Below are 19,927 nucleotides of genomic sequence, written 5' to 3'. Positions count from 1 at the left end.
CCGGTCAGGTAATGGCAGTAGAAGGGTTGATATATAAATTCTGAGTAAATCTGGGATGTGGCGTTGCCGGTCAGGTAATGGCAGTAGAAGGGTTGATATATAAATTCAGAGTAAATCTGGGATGTGGCGGTGTCGGTCAGGTAATGGCAGTAGAAGGGTTGATATATAAATTCTGAGTAAATCTGGGATGTGGCGTTGCCGGTCAGGTAATGGCAGTAGAAGGGTTGATATATAAATTCAGAGTAAATCTGGGATGTGGCGGTGCCGGTCAGGTAATGGCAGTAGAAGGATTGATATATAAATTCTGAGTAAATCTGGGATGTGGCATTGTCGTTCAGGTAATGGCAGTAGAAAGGTTGATATATAAATTCTGACTAAATCTGGGATGTGGCATTGCCGGTCAGGTAATGGCAGTAGAAGGGTTGATATATAAATTCTGAGTAAATCTGGGATGTGGCGGTGCCGGTCAGGTAATGGCAGTAGAAGGGTTGATATATAAATTCAGAGTAAATCTGAGATGTGGCGGTGCCGGTCAGGTAATGGCAGTAGAAGGGTTGATATATAAATTCAGAGTAAATCTGGGATGTGGCGTTGCCGGTCAGGTAATGGCAGTAGAAGGGTTGATATATAAATTCAGAGTAAATCTGGGATGTGGCGGTGCCGGTCAGGTAATGGCAGTAGAAGGATTGATATATAAATTCAGAGTAAATCTGGGATGTGGCATTGCCGGTCAGGTAATGGCAGTAGAAGGGTTGATATATAAATTCTGAGTAAATCTGGGATGTGGCGTTGCCGGTCAGGTAATGGCAGTAGAAGGGTTGATATATAAATTCTGAGTAAATCTGGGATGTGGCGGTGCCGGTCAGGTAATGGCAGTAGAAGGGTTGATATATAAATCTGGGATGTGGCGTTGTCGGTCAGGTAATGGCAGTAGAAGGGTTGATATATAAATTCAGAGTAAATCTGGGATGTGGCGGTGCCGGTCAGGTAATGGCAGTAGAAGGGTTGATATATAAATTCAGAGTAAATCTGGGATGTGGCGGTGCCGGTCAGGTAATGGCAGTAGAAGGGTTGATATATAAATTCTGAGTAAATCTGGGATGTGGCGTTGCCGGTCAGGTAATGGCAGTAGAAGGGTTGATATATAAATTCAGAGTAAATCTGGGATGTGGCGGTGTCGGTCAGGTAATGGCAGTAGAAGGGTTGATATATAAATTCTGAGTAAATCTGGGATGTGGCGTTGCCGGTCAGGTAATGGCAGTAGAAGGGTTGATATATAAATTCAGAGTAAATCTGGGATGTGGCGGTGCCGGTCAGGTAATGGCAGTAGAAGGATTGATATATAAATTCTGAGTAAATCTGGGATGTGGCATTGTCGTTCAGGTAATGGCAGTAGAAAGGTTGATATATAAATTCTGACTAAATCTGGGATGTGGCATTGCCGGTCAGGTAATGGCAGTAGAAGGGTTGATATATAAATTCTGAGTAAATCTGGGATGTGGCGGTGCCGGTCAGGTAATGGCAGTAGAAGGGTTGATATATAAATTCAGAGTAAATCTGAGATGTGGCGGTGCCGGTCAGGTATTGGCAGTAGAAGGGTTGATCTATAAATTCAGGGTAAATCTGGGATGTGGCGGTGCCGGTCAGGTAATGGCAGTAGAAGGGTTGATATATAAATTCAGAGTAAATCTGGGATGTGGCGGTGCCGGTCAGGTAATGGCAGTAGAAGGGTTGATATATAAATTCAGGGTAAATCTGGGATGTGGCGGTGCCGGTCAGGTAATGGCAGTAGAAGGGTTGATATATAAATTCTGAGTAAATCTGGGATGTGGCGGTGTCGGTCAGGTAATGGCAGTAGAAGGGTTGATATATAAATTCTGAGTAAATCTGGGATGTGGCGGTGTCGGTCAGGTAATGGCAGTAGAAGGGTTGATATATAAATTCAGGGTAAATCTGGGATGTGGCGTTGCCGGTCAGGTAATGGCAGTAGAAGGGTTGATATATAAATTCTGAGTAAATCTGGGATGTGGCGTTGCCGGTCAGGTAATGGCAGTAGAAGGGTTGATATATAAATTCTGAGTAAATCTGGGATGTGGCGGTGTCGGTCAGGTAATGGCAGTAGAAGGGTTGATATATAAATTCAGGGTAAATCTGGGATGTGGCGTTGCCGGTCAGGTAATGGCAGTAGAAGGGTTGATATATAAATTCAGAGTAAATCTGGGATGTGGCGGTGTCGGTCAGGTAATGGCAGTAGAAGGGTTGATATATAAATTCTGAGTAAATCTGGGATGTGGCGTTGCCGGTCAGGTAATGGCAGTAGAAGGGTTGATATATAAATTCTGAGTAAATCTGGGATGTGGCGTTGCCGGTCAGGTAATGGCAGTAGAAGGGTTGATATATAAATTCTGAGTAAATCTGGGATGTGGCGTTGCCGGTCAGGTAATGGCAGTAGAAGGGTTGATATATAAATTCTGAGTAAATCTGGGATGTGGCGGTGCCGGTCAGGTAATGGCAGTAGAAGGGTTGATATATAAATTCAGAGTAAATCTGGGATGTGGCGGTGCCGGTCAGGTAATGGCAGTAGAAGGGTTGATATATAAATTCTGAGTAAATCTGGGATGTGGCGGTGCCGGTCAGGTAATGGCAGTAGAAGGGTTGATATATAAATTCAGAGTAAATCTGGGATGTGGCGGTGCCGGTCAGGTAATGGCAGTAGAATGGTTGATATATAAATTCAGAGTAAATCTGGGATGTGGCGTTGCCGGTCAGGTAATGGCAGTAGAAGGGTTGATATATAAATTCAGAGTAAATCTGGGATGTGGCGGTGCCGGTCAGGTAATGGCAGTAGAAAGGTTGATATATAAATTCAGAGTAAATCTGGGATGTGGCGTTGCCGGTCAGGTAATGGCAGTAGAAGGGTTGATATATAAATTCAGGGTAAATCTGGGATGTGGCGTTGCCGGTCAGGTAATCGCAGTAGAAGGGTTGATAAGTCAGCGTGACTCATTCAGAGACAAGTTAGTGTTTGTTTTGTTACCTTCGGTTTACCCAGGAAGTCTTTGTATTTTATTTGTTCAACTTCCTCCTTTTTAGGTTTGAAAAGTTCCTCCTGAGGAACGTGCGCTGGCAGCAGGAAGACATGGTTCTGGGAGAGAGAGGACACGGACACGGAATTAATGTCTGACAATGACAACTTTATCGCTTTATTGGGTTTAATGACAATGTATTGCAGGCATTGCCGTGTATTATAATGTATTACATCAATGACTAAACATTTAGTTTAACAGACAGAATACTTCATTAACACTATTAGTACAAACACCAAATCCTGCTAGCCAGCTTTTTAAAGGGACAGGCTGGACGTGCCCAAACTTTAATATATTCTAGGAAGGCTCCATATCCCCAAACCTCGCAAATTCAGCAGGACATTCCCACCATCCCAAACACATCCGAAAACAATCACAACAGAATGCTGCATGAGCAAAGAGACATAGATAGACAGACAGACAGTCAGGAAAACAGAGAGAGAGAGATCGACAGGTAAACAGACAGAACGTGAGACAGACCGGTAAACAGGAAGAAAGAGAGACAGACAGGTAAACTGACAGACAGCGATAAATACAAAAAAAATTGAGTGACAGACAGGTAAACAGAGAGAGAGAGAAAAAGACAGACAGGTAAACAGACAAAAAGAGAGACAGTCAGGTAAACAGAGAGAGAGACATGTTAACAGACAGAAAGACAGTGATAGAGAGACAGGTAAACAGACAGAAAGTGAGACAGACAGACAGGTAAACAGAGAGAGACAGGTAAAAAAAAAAAACAGACAGATAAACAGGAGATAGAAAGACAGGTAAAAAGACAAAGAGAATATGACAATACTTTTAGGATTTCTACATTAAAGACACAGCAGAGTGCTCCAACTTTGGGTTCATTCCTCTTTCCCAAATATCCAATCCTTTGTTTTGTTTTTTTGACTCAGGGACGTATAATAGGTTGTCGACAGGTTTTTATAATTTTCCTGACAGATTTCCGGCTCGGGAAGGGGAGCTGTAGCAATGACGATACTAAGACTAAACACTGTAAAAATCTTCCTAGCTGGTTAACCCCTTCAGAACCCAGCACGTTATGATTTATAAAATATCAGCGCATGGGATACATAGCTAGCATATACACAGCAATATAGATTGCTTTCCAGACAAACTTAAATATAAACAATATTTCATTTTTACTTATTCATTCATCATTGATAAAAAAATATTTGGAAAACGGACAGCTTTAGTTAGTATACACTGTCCTTTATCTTGCCATATTTCACTCAGGGTCTGAAATGCTAGTATAAAAGCTACAATTACATTTTGACGTGACAAAAATAGATATGTAAAAATGGTCAAACACCTTGCTTATAGCTATTTTGGTAAAAGTGTATTTTAGCGTATTTAATTATTTACCATTTCATTCACGTGTATTATAGCGTACTTTTTTTTGCATTGCTATTATGGTGCACCCGTACAAATCTAGCATGAAGTATATAGCATAGATCGTCCTGCTATGCTGGAAAACCACCTTTTTAATGAAATCATAGCTTATTTGTACTATTCCTGCCACTGCAATGTATTTGAGCCTGTGCTTTGAAGATCTGATCTAAGCTTCATTGTATGCCATACAAGAAGATATCCAGTCTGAAGATAAAACGGCAATAAAATTGTTTTGAGCAAGGCACAACCTTAAATAACAGGAAAGTTATTAATTTTTATTATAAATAGTAAAATAACCAGGCTAGCACTTTAGGTTATGTAAGGTTTTGTGAGGCACAATGTTGATTTTTATTTTAAAATAGTCAATCAGGTGCATTCTATTAAGGATTTACATCAGGTGCCATAAAAAGATGGAATAATATATAAAGCATGTCGGTCTACTACTCAACACAACACTTTGCCACTAATGTTGGAAGCTACATAACACCATTTATGCTTGTCACTGCTGAGAATGATCCAGTTTAATGCTAGACGGGAGGGTCGTGTACCATTGGATGGACCCAGTTACTGTTAAGAGTTTTCATTACATTTTTTCCCAAGATATCACCATTTACTTTTAATGAAAACATGATGATTTTACTTTGATAATGACTGTTAATAATAAAATACGCCATTTGTTTTTAGTACAATTGAAAAATAATAAAATACGCTAAAGTACACTTTTAGCGCAATTTTTAAAAGGACCTTGAAGGCATAGCAGTACAGCTTACTAAAAATTGCAAACAGAATATAAAAAGAAATACGGCATTTCAGCATAATGCGCACACACTGTAAATACAGATACATTTATATATCTCTAAAGTCCCAAGATGTTTTCCCATTCTAAAGGCATTTCAACGAGTTGTTGTTCTACCACATATGGGGGTCTACCTTTTTGGGGGCACCCCTGCTCTACAGGCTGGTAATAATATCTAGAATATAAATGAGGGTAATTGAAGCTTTTTGGACAATATTTTATACTGCAAACAAAAACATTTCTACTCAATTCTGGTATTGAAGGGGTCAATGACTGTGACGTTAAAATGTAAAATGGGGAAATGACGCAAAGCATTTACCTGAACTGCATCCAGCATGTCTTCAATTTTACAATTTCTGGCCTCTCCGGGCAGACACCCGGTGGCTTCCTTCAGTTTATCGTGGGCATTCTCCCACTTTCCCAGGTAACACAGGATTACCGCAGTATTATACAGAATCTGCAAGACATGCGCAAGGAGACAGCGTCATTAAAATAACCCTCCATGGTGTCACACACAATGCCTCTGAAGGCTAGAGGAAGTCGCCTTTAGCCTACCTCCCAGGAATACAGCAGGTAGTGGAGTCCCAGCTGTTTATAATCAATCACTTTGTTGTTTCTCAGCTGAGCCAGCGAATGATGGCAATCACATAATGCTTTCTCATACCTGAAAAAAAAAAAAATATTAATGAAATAATAAAAACCCCAAGGGGAACAACATCAGGATTATTCATTAAACTCAGAAATATACAGGGTTAGTCATTAAAGTGAAAATTCAAAGTGAATTTGGTATTTAAGGCCAGAGCAGCTGAACTGGAGCATGTCTGAATGTTTCCAGTTTGGCTATTTCTACCTTAAAGGAGCACTATAGGGTGAGGGACACAAACATGTATTCCTGACCCTACAGTGTTAAAACCAAGATCTAGCCCCCATTGCCTAACTAAATATAGTAAAATCTTACTTGTATTCAAGTCTGAAGCTGCAAGCTCTGCCCTTGTCTGCCTGCTTGGCTGACATCATCAGAAGTGATTCTGTGAGCCAATCACAATGCTTTCCTATAGGATTGGCTGAGACTGTCAAGGAGGCAGATCAGGGGCAGAGCCAGCACAAGCCAAACACAGCCCTGGCCAATCAGCAGCTCCTCATAGGGATGAATTGAATCAATGCATCTCTATGAGGAAAGTTCAGTGTCTGCATGCAGAGGGTGGATACACTGAATGGCAGTCACAATGTGCAGCACTGCCCCAGGAAGCCCCTCTAGCAGCCATCTGAGGAGTGGCCAGTTGAGGTATCCCTAGACTGTAATGTAAACAATGCATTTTCTCTGAAAATACTGTTTTTACAGAAAAAAGCCTGAAGGGAATGATTCTACTCACCAGAAGAAATGTTGTAGGTGTTCTGGTGGTGACTATAATGTCCCTTTAAATCAAAAATTCTCTTTGAATTCTCACTTTAAAATGAAATCCCCAAAATTGGGCAAAACTAGGTGATCTGTACAATTATTATTATTATTATTATTTATAAAGCGCCAACAAGTTCCGTAGCGTTGTACAATGGGTCGACTAACAGACACGTATTTTTAACCTGACGAGTTGGACACACAGTAACAGAGGGATCGAGGGCCCTGGTCAGTGAGTTTACATGTTAGAGGGAGTGGGGTATAGTGACACAGTAACAGAGGGATTGAGGGCCCTGCTCAGTGAGTTTACATGTTAGAGGGAGTGGGGTATAGTGACACAGTAACAGGGGGATTGAGGGCCTGCTCAGTGAGCTTACATGTTAGAGGGAGTGGGGTATAGTGACACAGTAACAGAGGGATTGAGGCCCTGCTGTAACAGGGGGATTGAGACCCTGCTCAATGAGTTTACATGTTAGAGGGAGTGGGGTATAGTGACACAGTAACAGAGGGATTGAGGCCCTGCTCAGTGAGCTTACATGTTAGAGGGAGTGGGGTAAAGTGACACAGTAACAGAGGGATTGAGGGCCCTGGTCAGTGAGCTTACATGTTAGAGGGAGTGGGGTAAAGTGACACAGGGGGTAAGGGTAGGGTAGAAAAGTAGGTTGCTAGGATAGTATTCATTGAGGGCTTAGTGTTTTGTTTTGATGACAGTTTCAGGAGAGGAATCAGGGTGTGTGAAGGGAAAGCTGTTCGCCGTTTAATTGATAAGCTTTCCTTAAAAAGTAAGTTTTCAAAGATTTTTTTGAAGGAGTGGAGATTGGGTGAAAGTCTAACAGAGAGGGGAAGGGTGTTCCATTATTATCCAATTTAGCTATAGTGTCATCATGGGTGTTTTAGCTTACATTTTGCCATTCCAATGTTAATTTCCTGCAATATATAGCACATCAGGAGTTATGTATATATTATGGATATAATGTCTCAACATATTGATTACATGATCTTTGTACCCGCGCTGTTCTGACGGTCCCTGTGTGATCGACACTTTATATGTTTCATTACACCGAATTACGCAATATTGACTGTGTTCTCATTAAGCACACAGGGAGCAGTATTTATTCGACGCAGCCCTAGAATTTGTTGACATTTCTTGTTCAGAAGACAATAAAAGCTCTGAATCTGAGTGGCACCTTGATTACTATCGCTGGCCGGTCATACGTTATTAAATAGTTGAATCTCGTCACTCACCGGACTACACATAAAATAATGCAAACTACAACCAAAGCTATAGGGCTATTCGGAGTGATGGTTTTAAACTCAGCAAACAGTAACAATGTAAATTGGGGTGAACCTGGCTAAATCAGATGGGTTGAATGGCTGATGAGGGTGACACTCGGTTAGTGTACCCAGCTCGAGGCAGAGAACTGTACAATCTGTAAATCAGAAACTCTTACCTTTGTAACTTGAAGTTTACGTAACTCCTCTGGAAATACCCAACAGCCAGACAGGGGTCCTTCATAACTGATTTATTATATGCCTGGAAGTAAAAGAACGAGAAGATGAACCAGGTTAGACGTTATTTCAGAAGAGATTTTTCTGCAAGGTTTTCCAGTGCTAAGCATTGCACTTCTCATACGTAAATCTAGCCTTGGTCCAGTACTGGTCCCCAAAGCCTTACCTCAATTCAATTTTAAAGTGAAGTAATAAATCTTACGCATATAACTATTCATACAGTTAACTTCACTCAACACCACACTCTGTCAGTTATCTAGAACATTCTGGAGGCAATGCATGAGGAGTCTTCAGTCTTGGCCTACCATTTCCAGAGCGCTTTCAAGGCTACTGAACGTCTCTCTTGCCTACTGAACATAGACGGTAGTTAAGACCTACATTAAAAACTTGAAGGATAGCACTGATTTCAGCCTCCAGCACAGCTGAATAGGAAAAGAAAGAGCCAGGATTTGGCATGTCTCTGCCGGCTCTGCCGTACTTCGTGTCCCTTCACCCATCTAGGTTCTGATTAATTCAAATCGAACAATGAAGCAGAGCACATCGCAGTCACTATGGAAACATGTGCAATCAGTAGGAACGTTCCATAGGTTTTCATGGTGATTGCTCAACTTTTAGAACTTTTCCTCACTTTTCCTTATGACGACACCTTTGTACATCTCCCCAATATCACCATTTATCCCATCGAAGGTCCCACGAGAGACTTTTCAAAACTCACTGGGAGTACCTTAAACCGCTGGATTAAATTATTCTCTGTATTAGTCTGTCAAATTATTTGGCACTTGGCTAAAGATGTATAATTATCATATTATGAATAAATGGCATTCCTCCTGGGTTACAGTTAATCTTAAAGGAACCAACAGAAAGTAAGGTTCAGCGCATGAGGAGATACTGGAAATGTGAAGAAGGCGGCTCAAACAACCCCCTCGGGAGTCTCTCTATCCAGCAGAAATAAGAGGTAGTGAAGAAGAGGAGTTGGGTGTAGCGCCTTGATAAAATCTCCAATGGTGTATGTAACAAGAAGACAGGAGAACAAGGTAAACCAATATAGTGCAGTATGTAATACAATCCTTTAATTAGAAGAAGAGGTGCAGAAGTACAAACGGTGGGGCTAAAACAGCTCCTCTTGATTGCATTGAGCGGTATGATCCCTGCCTAAGGCGCTTCTCCAAATTCCTCCTATTTACTAACCATAAAGGAACACAAAGCATTAGGAATAAAAATGTGCATTCCTAACACTTCTCTGTCCCTGTACGTAATAAAAGACAAGCGCCCCCCGCCCCATTTGCTATTAAAATGAACAAAATTAAGGATTTACTTATCTTTTTCAAGTGCGATTTTTTACTAATTTTTTTTTTTTTTATCTGCTCTTTATTATTCCTTTGGTTTCCTATCAGGTGAAGTTGACACATTTTTAACTGACGCTTCCAATAAATAGTTCACTTTATGGCTTTTTATTTTTTTACCTATAGACTTTCTCCCCGTGTGTCATCTTTCATGGAGACTCACCGTAGTGAGCTGATAAAACCTTGTATCATTTCTATTCTCTACGCAATTTTCAAAGAAGGACAACGCAGGTCCCCAAATCTGGCAAATATGTCGGGTCTCGCAGGAAAAGATAGCAGGACAATAAGGGACTCGCAGGTCCTGCCAGAATTTTATCACATGACAGGAGGCGAGTATTTTGCATAACTTTCTTTACTTTATGCCTCCAGCAGCACAAGTCAATCAGAAAACTTTAAACCAATCAGTAACAGGCATCACATCCATATATAAAGCCCTGACAGACACATGACTTCCTCTTTCTTTGCTGCTTCCAGCCAAGGCACAGGTCAGAGTATGAAGCTCTCAACTGTTTTCTATATATAATGCAAATTTATCTTGTGGTCCCTTTAACTGGTTTTGGTATTGTACCTTTTCTTTTCTTCCCCCTGTCTGGGGCCTCCCTTTTTCATCTGCCTCCTCTATTTCCCCTGCTAAATCCATCCTTCTCCCTGGACTGTTAGGTGGGTTTTTCCCACTGTGTTTCCCCTGCTGGGATCTGTTACTGTCTGCTTGCTTGCCTGTTTGTCCCTCGCGATTCGCGGCATTTTACCGCGATCGCGCGGGACCACCAGGCTCCTCTAAGGGTCCCAGGGTACCGAGGGGTGGGTAGGGGGGCGCGAGGGGGTGCAGACCGAGTCCGTCGGACCGCAATTGCGGGCCGCGGTCGCGGACTGCGCGGCAAATTTGCGCGCGAACGGCGGCCATCTTGGATCTCGCGATACCGCGAGATCCTCGGCGGCCATCTTAGTTTCGCCAGTTCGTGATTCCCACGAACTGGCACAGATTTTCTGCTTCTATTAACGTTTTTATGTGCCATTAAAGTATTACAGTATGTGTGCCATCACAGGTACACCACTTGATGGAAAGAGCAAAAAATTATGATTGCTTTACACTGAAGCTGACAAAATATTCTGTCATGTACACTGAGAAGTTTTGTTGTTTATCCTATTATTTGAATTAATTCGTCATGCTCACATAATATAACGTGTAACTAAACACACTCCTCACTGCAGTTAATCCCTGCAACTCAGTGTTAAAGGGCCACTGCAGATAACTTACCAGTAGGATGGTATTACACCACACCAGGAACAACTCCCATCAGGCTAAGCACTCTTCTCACTGCAGTTAACCCCTGCAACTCTGTGCTAAAGGGCCACTACAGATAACTTACCAGTAGGATGGTATTACACCAAACCAGGAACAACTCCCATCAGGCTAAGCACTCTTCTCACTGCAGTTAACCCCTGCAACTCTGTGCTAAAGGGCCACTACAGATAACTTACCGTGAGGATGGTATTGCACCAAACCAGGAACAACTCCCATCAGGCTAAGCACACTCCTCACTGCAGTTAACTCCTACAGCTCTGTGCTAAAGGACCACTGCAGGTAACTCACCGTTGGGATTGTATTACACCAAACCAGGAACAACTCCCATCAGGCTCAGGCTGCACTGCCCAATTAGATGAACACTCAGAAGGCAATGATGATTGTTACAAAGCACTGAAGAACTACCCAGAAATCACTACATACAAACAATCAACAACAACAATTTGTTGTACAAGGTTGACCACCACGCCCAATCAAGGGCTTATAACGAAGTACGCACAATCCACAATGGCAAAATTTCCACAAAATTCCATACACAAGGGTGACTCCTTGCAAAAGCGTACTGAGGTCTTCGATACCTCACATTACTGGGCTTCCGTCCCGACCATTACCGGGCTCCGTCCCGACCATTACCGGGCTTACGTCCCGACCATTACCGGGCTTACGTCCCGACCATTACCGGGCTTACGTCCCGACCATTACCGGGCTCCGTCCCGACCATTACCGGGCTTCGTCCCGACCATTACCGGGCTCCGTCCCAACATTAAAGACCGTTCACCCCGGTCGATAAGAGGGTGACCCCTCTTCAGACCACTAGTCAAACTCCTAGTGGTACTGATTATTTGGTACCTGGGTACCCCCCAGTTGTACGTGGAAGCCACTGTGTAGACACATACGCACTGACGTATACTCTGTCTCCCCACAGACGGGAAAAAATCATACTACCATTGTGTCAGACACTCCACAAGACCCTCATGAGAGGATGAGGAACCATTATCTCCATCGTCCTTAGAAATCATAGACGAACGGAGGGCAGAGGACTCTCCCTCGGAGGAGGAGGTCTGGCAAGACATACCTCAGGAAGTCAGAGAACCCAACCAAGACCCGGAAGGGCTAAGGACATATAGATATTGGGGTCTAATCCCCACGCCCTAGGACGGGCTGATAACCACGGAGTACGATCTGTCACTGTATGCCAGATCGGAACACAATGGATACATGTATGTCGACAGCACCAAGAAAGGAGAGCTCACGGTGCTGCCAAAGCTCCACAGTACTATACCCAATAAGGGTGACCCCTTGGATAATTTGGAGACTACCGTACCTCCCCATACGGGCTTACGTCCAGACATTCCTGACCGTTCAGCCCGGTCTTATTGAGGGCAACCCCCTCCTCAGACCACTCCAGGAAATCTCTAAGTGGTACTGATAGAAACAGTTCCCGGAGAACCCCAGCGGTATGTGGAGACCCACTAGTGGCAATAAGTGTATTACCGTACCTGACACCTGTCTCGGTACCCCACAGACCGGAAGAGGGTCCCAACATGACCCCAGGATAGTCTTACCCGGTGCTAGTGGCGTAGGTACGAAGGGGTGACCACCGCGCCCTTGTCCAGGGCTTCTACCTTCAGAATATGCTCTGGCATTGCATGCACAGACCAGGGCACACTACATGCATGTGTTCCGACACCTCTACGCCCCAATTGAAGGACCCGTACGCCCCTCCCTTAACCGAGAAGGAGAACTCACTATACCGCCAAACTCCACAACTCTAGGACATATAAGGATGAACCATTAGATTATACATAGGGAGACTTTCACGTCTCCCATACCAGGGTACGTCCCGGTCCTACGGAGGGTGTCCTCATTCTCAGACCACTACCCAGATCCTGCGAAAGTGGTACCGATTAATCGAAATGCTGGGTGACCCCGGTTATACACAGAGACACACTGAGGGGCAATAAGCGTACTGTTGTACAATCCTGACTCCACAGACCGAAAGGGTGTGAACCAACAGGTCAGATTTCCCTCAATTCACCGACCAAATTTCCAGGTGAAGATTAAGCCGCCAGGGCAGCACCGGGGGAAGAAGCCCTCTCCAAGAGGCTGGCTAACAAGTCGGACACCTTACCACCTAAACACCATGGGAAGGGCCCAACGCGACTTCCCCAAAGGGGAAAGAGAACACCCCGACTTAGCGGAACCGTCTCTAAGAACGTTCTGCACATTGAACATCTCAGACCCCTTCATCAGGGTACGAGGACTCCATTCTTCCCCTTCTCTGGAGATCATAAGAGAACGGAGAGTCTCCATCGGAAGAGGAAAAGTCAGAACCCGCCTGGCAAGAAAAGTTTCTTTTGGCACACTGGAAAACCTCGGTTGACTCGCGTACCACCAGACACCCAGGATCATCCGAAAAGGGGTTTTGCCGAAGCACCGGGCACACCTTGCAAACCTCCGGCTTCGGGGAAAAGAAGTACGAAACAAGCTCAGGATGGAATACCCATGTCATCTAGGAACGAACAAGATAATCCTCAACAGTGAGCTCGGTGTCACTACAGGGATATTCATGCCACGATCAGACCGAAGGACCTTTACGGTTCTCGTAGAACTAAATCTTTTTCGCGTCCGTGTTTTACCCTGTTCCCGGCGTTTTTTTCACAGTCTTTGTGCAGTTATAGCGGTGTTTGGTTATATGGAGATCCCGACAACACTTAGATTGACACATTAAGACATCGGTGGGGTTTATAACAACCATACAAGCCAGTTACCATGAACACTCCGTCTAGATGGGTTCACTGGTTGTCATCATTAACGGGGGAGGAGACTTGCTTTAGGTACTCATTCGGTACGAGGCACGGCTGCTTCTCCGGCCTTCATGAGGGGCCTCTATATTTTTTACAGGCGGCGAATTGGACACGGCGAGACAACTTCCGTATATTTATTTCGTCAACCGCACACGCATCCTTTCGATCATACCACAGCTTTAAAAATGCAAAATACGAAGCCTCCTGTCATGTGATAAAATTGTAGATTATGCTAACGTAGTGTACCTATAATCTTAATTTTAATAATGACAGGAGGCGAGTATTTTCCCTCCCTGTTTCCCTCCCTATACTCTGGGAAATTCGAATTTTTCTGGTTATCATTTTCAGTCTAATTATAAGATTTTGGATATTTCAGTATATTTATGGGATGCTTATATAGTTGACGGATGTTACAGCCATGGCGATTATTATAGTAAACCATGGTTGTTTAATGTTAAAAAAATTTAACGTAATATAAATATAGATGCATATAGTACTGTTTTTTAATGTGGACATCAGTTGGGTTCCACCACCTTTCACGTATTTCTGTTCTTTTCAGAGTAACCATCATAAAGATCAAGATCAAGATAAAGCTGGAAGGTTTTTTCAAGTCATGTTCCAAATTATGTTCTACACGTTACTCAAGACTGTTATTTGAATTCCCTGACGTTATAATGGACTGTTTTTCGCATCAAAGAAAGAGGAAATCATGTGACTGTCAGGGCTTTATATATCGATGTGATGCCTGTTACTGATTGGTTTAAAGTTTACTGATTGACTTGTGCTGCTGGAGGCATAAAGTAAAGAAAGTTATGCAAAATACTCGCCTCCTGTCATTATTAAAATTAAGATTATAGGTACACTACGTTAGCATAATCTACAATTATAAGGAGTAACTTGAGCAGTTTATATTCAACAACATACCATATGTGTATAATCATGTATTCTACACTCACTTGTCACATATATACATTGTGGTTTATACTACACTAAAAATGTGTTATTTTTCCATCTCGATTATTTTGTGCTTCAATTTGCAGTCTCCTTAAAATTAATTTTTGCTAATAAGCCCAGTTGTCCTGAAAAATCTTGCATTACACAGTATATTCACTTGAACAGATTTTCTGATGTTACGAGTTGATTATTCACAGTGAATGAATCAGGTCCTGTGAGTTTGGGAATTCCTGTTACCCAATAATCTGCTGGTTAATGATGCACGTAGAACTCGATCTCGTAATTAAAATAGCGTGTTTGCACGTACATTCACTTTTCTATTGTTCAGTAGAAACTTTAATATATTAACGAATAAATAAATATTCACTTTAGAGAAAACGCCTGTGGAGTTCAGAGAATGGAAAAGTCAATTGTAAAATCTAGGTTAAAGTAGTGAAGCTGTAACTGTAGGAGCCCACTGCCCAACATATCACATGACAGAGACGGACACTTTAATTTTAGAGCAGTGAGTGGGGGGCGAGCAGGATGGGGCTGTTTTGAGTGTGAGTGGGGGGATGACCAGGATGGGGCTGTTCTGAGGGTTAGTGGGGGGATGACCAGGGGTGGGGCTGTTCTGAGTGTGAGTGGGGGATGACCAGGATGGGGCTGTTCTGAGTGTGAGTGGGGGATGAACAGGATGGGGCTGTTCTGAGTGTGAGTGGGGAATGACTAGAATGGGACTGTTCTGAGTGTGATTGGGGGGGTGACCAGGTGTGGGGCTATTCTGAGTGTGAGGATGACCAGGGGTGGGGCTGTTCTGAGTGTGAGTGGGGGGATGACCAGGAGTGGGGCGGTTCCGAGTGTGATTTGGGGGATGACCAGGGTTGGGGCTGTTCTGAGTGTGAGTGGGGAATGACTAGGATGGGGCTGTTCTGAGTGTGAGTGGGGAATGACTAGGATGGGGCTGTTCTGAGTGTGAGTGGGGAATGACTAGGATGGGGCTGTTCTGAGTGTGAGTGGGGGGATGACCAGGTGTGGGGCTATTCTGAGTGTGAGGATGACCAGGGGTGGGGCTGTTCTGAGTGTGAGTGGGGGGATGACCAGGGTTGGGGCTGTTCTGAGTGTGAGTGGGGGATGACCAGAATGGGGCTGTTCTGAGTTTGAGTGAGGGTTTGGCCATGGGTGTGGCTGTTCTGAGTGGGAGTGTGGCCAGGGGCAGGGCTGTTCTGAAAAATTTCATAGTGACTAATAACAATTTATAAAACTAAAATATAACTTAGAAGAACAATGTATCTTATTTACACAGACTGATTTCTAAACACATTTATTGCAGTTTACAGGGTTACTCCAACCAGTGATTTGAAGTGGTCATGGTATGTATGTGCAGTGTTTTTGCTTGAAACACTGCACTTTCAGAGTTATTTGCACCTGTGTGCTGGGGGCTAGTTGCACCCCCCGGGACAAGTGACATCGGCAGCCCAGAACTCCTAACGTCAATTCTGTGCATAAATTACATCTGTTGTCGCTGCGCCTTGCACTCTGGCAACAGACCTAAAAATCTTCCGCTTGCAGGCAGGGCGCCATCAAGGGGATGATATCTTTCCCCTCCTAGTGTGTGCTCCTCCCCGCTTCCGTCAATTGCAGGCAGATTTCTTTTAACAAAAAAAACCTCCCCCTCCACTTCCTGACCTCCTCTCTCCAGCCTGGAGCGTGCGCATGCACTTGAGCCAGCAATATGCCCAATCAAAGGCTTCTCAATGAGAAGTCTGAGATTGCACGGTGCGCGGCACTTGAGATGTTGGAGGGCGTGTGGAAGATTAGTGAGGCTGCTTCGCCCGGTGTTGGATTCAAGGTGAGAAAATATTTTTTTTTAGCTTTTATTGCACATGGAGAGGATGGACCTTTTATGTAGTGCCCAATAGGATATATTACACAGAAAATGTCCCCCCCCCCCTCCAAAGAGTTAAAGTAACCATTTAAAGACACATTACTGGGAGTATTATTGCTGTGGAGCTCTGTTATACACTCAGACACATTACTGGGAGTATTATTGCTGTGGAGCTCTGTTATACACTCAGACACATTCCTGGGAGTATTATTGCTGTGGAGCTCTGTTATACACTCAGACACATTACTGGGAGTATTATTGCTGTGGAGCTCTGTTATACACTCAGACACATTCCTGGGAGTATTATTACTGTGGAGCTCTGTTATACACTCAGACACATTACTGGGAGTATTATTGCTGTGGAGCTCTGTTATACACTCAGACATATTACTGGGAGTATTATTACTGTGGAGCTCTGTTATACACTCAGACACATTACTGGGAGTATTATTACTGTGGAGCTCTGTTATATACTCAGACACATTACTGGGAGTATTATTACTGTGGAGCTCTGTTATACACTCAGACACATTACTGGGAGTAGTATTACTGCGGAGCTCTGTTATACACTCAGACACATTACTGGGAGTATTATTACTGTGGAGCTCTGTTATACACTCAGACACATTACTGGGAGTATTATTGCTGTGGGGCTCTGTTATACACTCACACATTACTGGGAGTATTATTGCCGTGGAGCTCTGTTATACACTCAGACACATTACTGGGAGTATTATTGCCGTAGAGCTCTGTTATACACTCAGACACATTACTTGGAGTATTATTGCCGTAGAGCTCTGTTATACACTCAGACACATTACTGGGAGTATTATTGCAGTGGAGCTCTGTTATACACTCAGACATATTACTGGGAGTATTATTGCTGTGGGGCTCTGTTATACACTCAGACACATTACTGGGAGTATTTTTGCCGTGGGGCTCTGTTATACACTCAGACATATTACCGGGAGTATTATTGCTGTGGAGCTCTGTATACACTCAGACACATTACTGGGAGTATTATTGCTGTGGAGCTCTGTTATACACTCAGACACATTACTGGGAGTATTATTGCCGTGGAGCTCTGTTAAACACTCAGACACATTACTGGGAGTATTATTGCTGTGGGGCTCTGTAATACACTCAGACACATTACTGGGAGTATTATTGCTGTGGAGCTCTGTTATACACTCAGACACATTACTGGGAGTATTATTGCTGTGGGGCTCTGTTATACACTCAGACACATTACTGGGAGTATTATTGCTGTGGAGCTCTGTTATACAATCTGACACCTTACTGGGAGTATTATTGCTGTGGAGCTCTGTTATACACTCAGACACATTACTGGGAGTATTACTGCTGTGGAGCTCTGTTATACACTGGGACACCTCAACAATATGGAGCACCTTGAATAGAGGGACATCAGCATACAAAGACAGAGAAGGATTTGGCCCAAAATAGGGACTGTCCTTCCTAAACAGGGACACTTGGCAGGTATATATTAAAGATGGAGAATTTTTTTAAATCAGCCCTTTTTGCCTAAATTTTGCACTTCAGTTTTTAATACACTTATTTCTGCCCTTGCTGTGTATAGTTATAATTATGGCCATCCCGCCATAAACAGGTGTCCTGGAGTGTCCCCTGGCTTGTAGCCACAGGTTATCATTGCAGGTCATCTCTCAACTCAGGGAAACAAAAGATTGTATTCACTAAACCAGGGATAGGCAACCTTCGGCTCTGCAGATGTTTTGGACTACACCTCCCATGATGCTTTGCCAGCATTATGTATGTAATAGCATTATGGGGGATGTAGTCCACAACATCTGGAGAGCCGAAGGTTGCCTATCCCTGCACTAAACAATGAATTGTAGGAAAAACATACCAAGTTTGGTAAAATTCTCCAACTCCGCTATAGTTTCACGTTGATTGTTTTAGTTCACATTTTTTAACTGTGCCGTCTGTTTATGGAGTTATGTAGCGCATAAACACAGCAGGCCTGGTTTGGTTTTAAGTTCACTGTTTAGTAAATAAACCCTTACCTCCAGGGATTGCTCCAGCTCGCCCTTCAGAAGATGGATGCATCCAATGTTGAACCAAATCTTGGCTGGCGGGTCGTCAATGTTTCCAAAGTTTTTGAGAGATGAATCATAATTCTTTTTATCTGCTTCTAGAACCCCTTCGTGCCAATATGTTATTAGGTCCTTGTATGGCATAGTGTCCAGGTACAATAAAGTGACAAGGCACCTGTTCTCCAACCCCCTGGCCCAACTATCGAAACTCGTTCCAGGAGATTTCTGCCTTAGGTGAGAGAGAAAAAAAATCAAAACAAAAACTACAGTCCCACACACCTGATAGCCGAAACCAGGAAGTTCTTATACCTTTCAAGTCTCCCTCCCTCCTTTGTGAGTACCTGCACTAAATCACAGAGCATTCAGCAGCTCTTTAAATTCCTGAATGACATCACGATTGCGCACCTCCCATCTGTGCTCTGTTCAAAGAAGAGGAAAGGACACGTTTTAATACAATTTCTTAACATATTGATACTATGCAAATATTATTTTTAAACTTGAGACCGAGAACCAGGGATGTATATATTAATATTGTCAGAGTTATTCACTGAAGTGTGAAAAAATAAAAAAATAAAATGCAAATTTTAGGCCAAAAATGTGTGAATTTTAAATAGTTAGCTAGGTATTCAAGTTGGCTTTTTTTGGCCTCAAATTTGATCTTTAATATGTTTTCCTGAAAATGTATGCTTTAATAAATAACCTGGAAAATGTGTGATTTCTGTAGAATAAAATAATAATAATTTGTGATTTTTGTAGAATAAGATAATAAGAATTTGCGATTTCTGTAGCGCTTTTCTCCCTGTGAGACTCAAGGCACTTTACAATTATATTAGATGTTAGTTATCATCCAGAATTTTTTTTCAAAGAAAAATATATATCAGACCTTAAAAAATATGACCAGAAAATAAAGATTTTTTTTTTTATCATTGGTTTCTGGAATTGCACACGGTTTATTATAACATCAATTACTCTGAATACTTTAATGGGAGTGCTTCTTTATTACATTACTTGCCAGTGTCACATCTTAGGAATTAGAAATTAAAACAAATTATACTTCATCGATCTCTTACTGTAATATCTTGGTTTGCAATATTTATGTATTTATAAACTATTTTACCAGGAAAGATACATTGAAATGTCTCTCGTTTTCAAGTATGTCCTGGGTTTTTCCAAGTATGTCCTGGGTTTTTCCAACTATGTCCTGGGTATTTCTACCCTTCTATTAAAATTTTTTATCTAATCCATGTGTCTTCTATATCATTGCTGTAAATTTATCATGCATTATTGAACCTGTTAAAAAAAACCCACCAAAAACAACACAATAGGTAAAAGTTATTATTAATAGTGCATCTGATATCGCACGTCAATATAGACAAAGTCAGCGTATAACGTTTCAGTT

The 19,927-nt window shown here is 42.7% G+C and overlaps 1 protein-coding gene across 1 annotated transcript in view; it reads right to left on the bottom strand.

Annotated features, from left to right (window-relative positions):
* Positions 1 to 18,827, bottom strand: part of NOXA1 (NADPH oxidase activator 1) — a 38,424-nt gene extending 19,597 nt beyond the window's left edge. Inside the window, exons 1-5 of the mRNA XM_063431750.1 lie at positions 18,499 to 18,827; positions 8,122 to 8,204; positions 5,830 to 5,938; positions 5,594 to 5,731; positions 3,038 to 3,145 (exon numbers count right to left, since the gene is read on the bottom strand). Coding sequence (XP_063287820.1) covers positions 3,038 to 3,145; positions 5,594 to 5,731; positions 5,830 to 5,938; positions 8,122 to 8,204; positions 18,499 to 18,672 — 612 coding nt within the window. The 5' untranslated portion in view covers positions 18,673 to 18,827. The remainder of the gene's footprint in view (positions 1 to 3,037; positions 3,146 to 5,593; positions 5,732 to 5,829; positions 5,939 to 8,121; positions 8,205 to 18,498) is intronic.
* Positions 18,828 to 19,927: the final 1,100 nt, after the last annotated feature.

Source organism: Pelobates fuscus, chromosome 9 (assembly GCF_036172605.1).
Source record: "Pelobates fuscus isolate aPelFus1 chromosome 9, aPelFus1.pri, whole genome shotgun sequence".
Classification (NCBI taxonomy): Eukaryota; Metazoa; Chordata; class Amphibia; order Anura; family Pelobatidae; genus Pelobates; species Pelobates fuscus.
The sequence above is the reverse complement of the archived record's forward strand: the minus strand, read 5'-3'. Positions and strand labels throughout refer to the sequence as shown.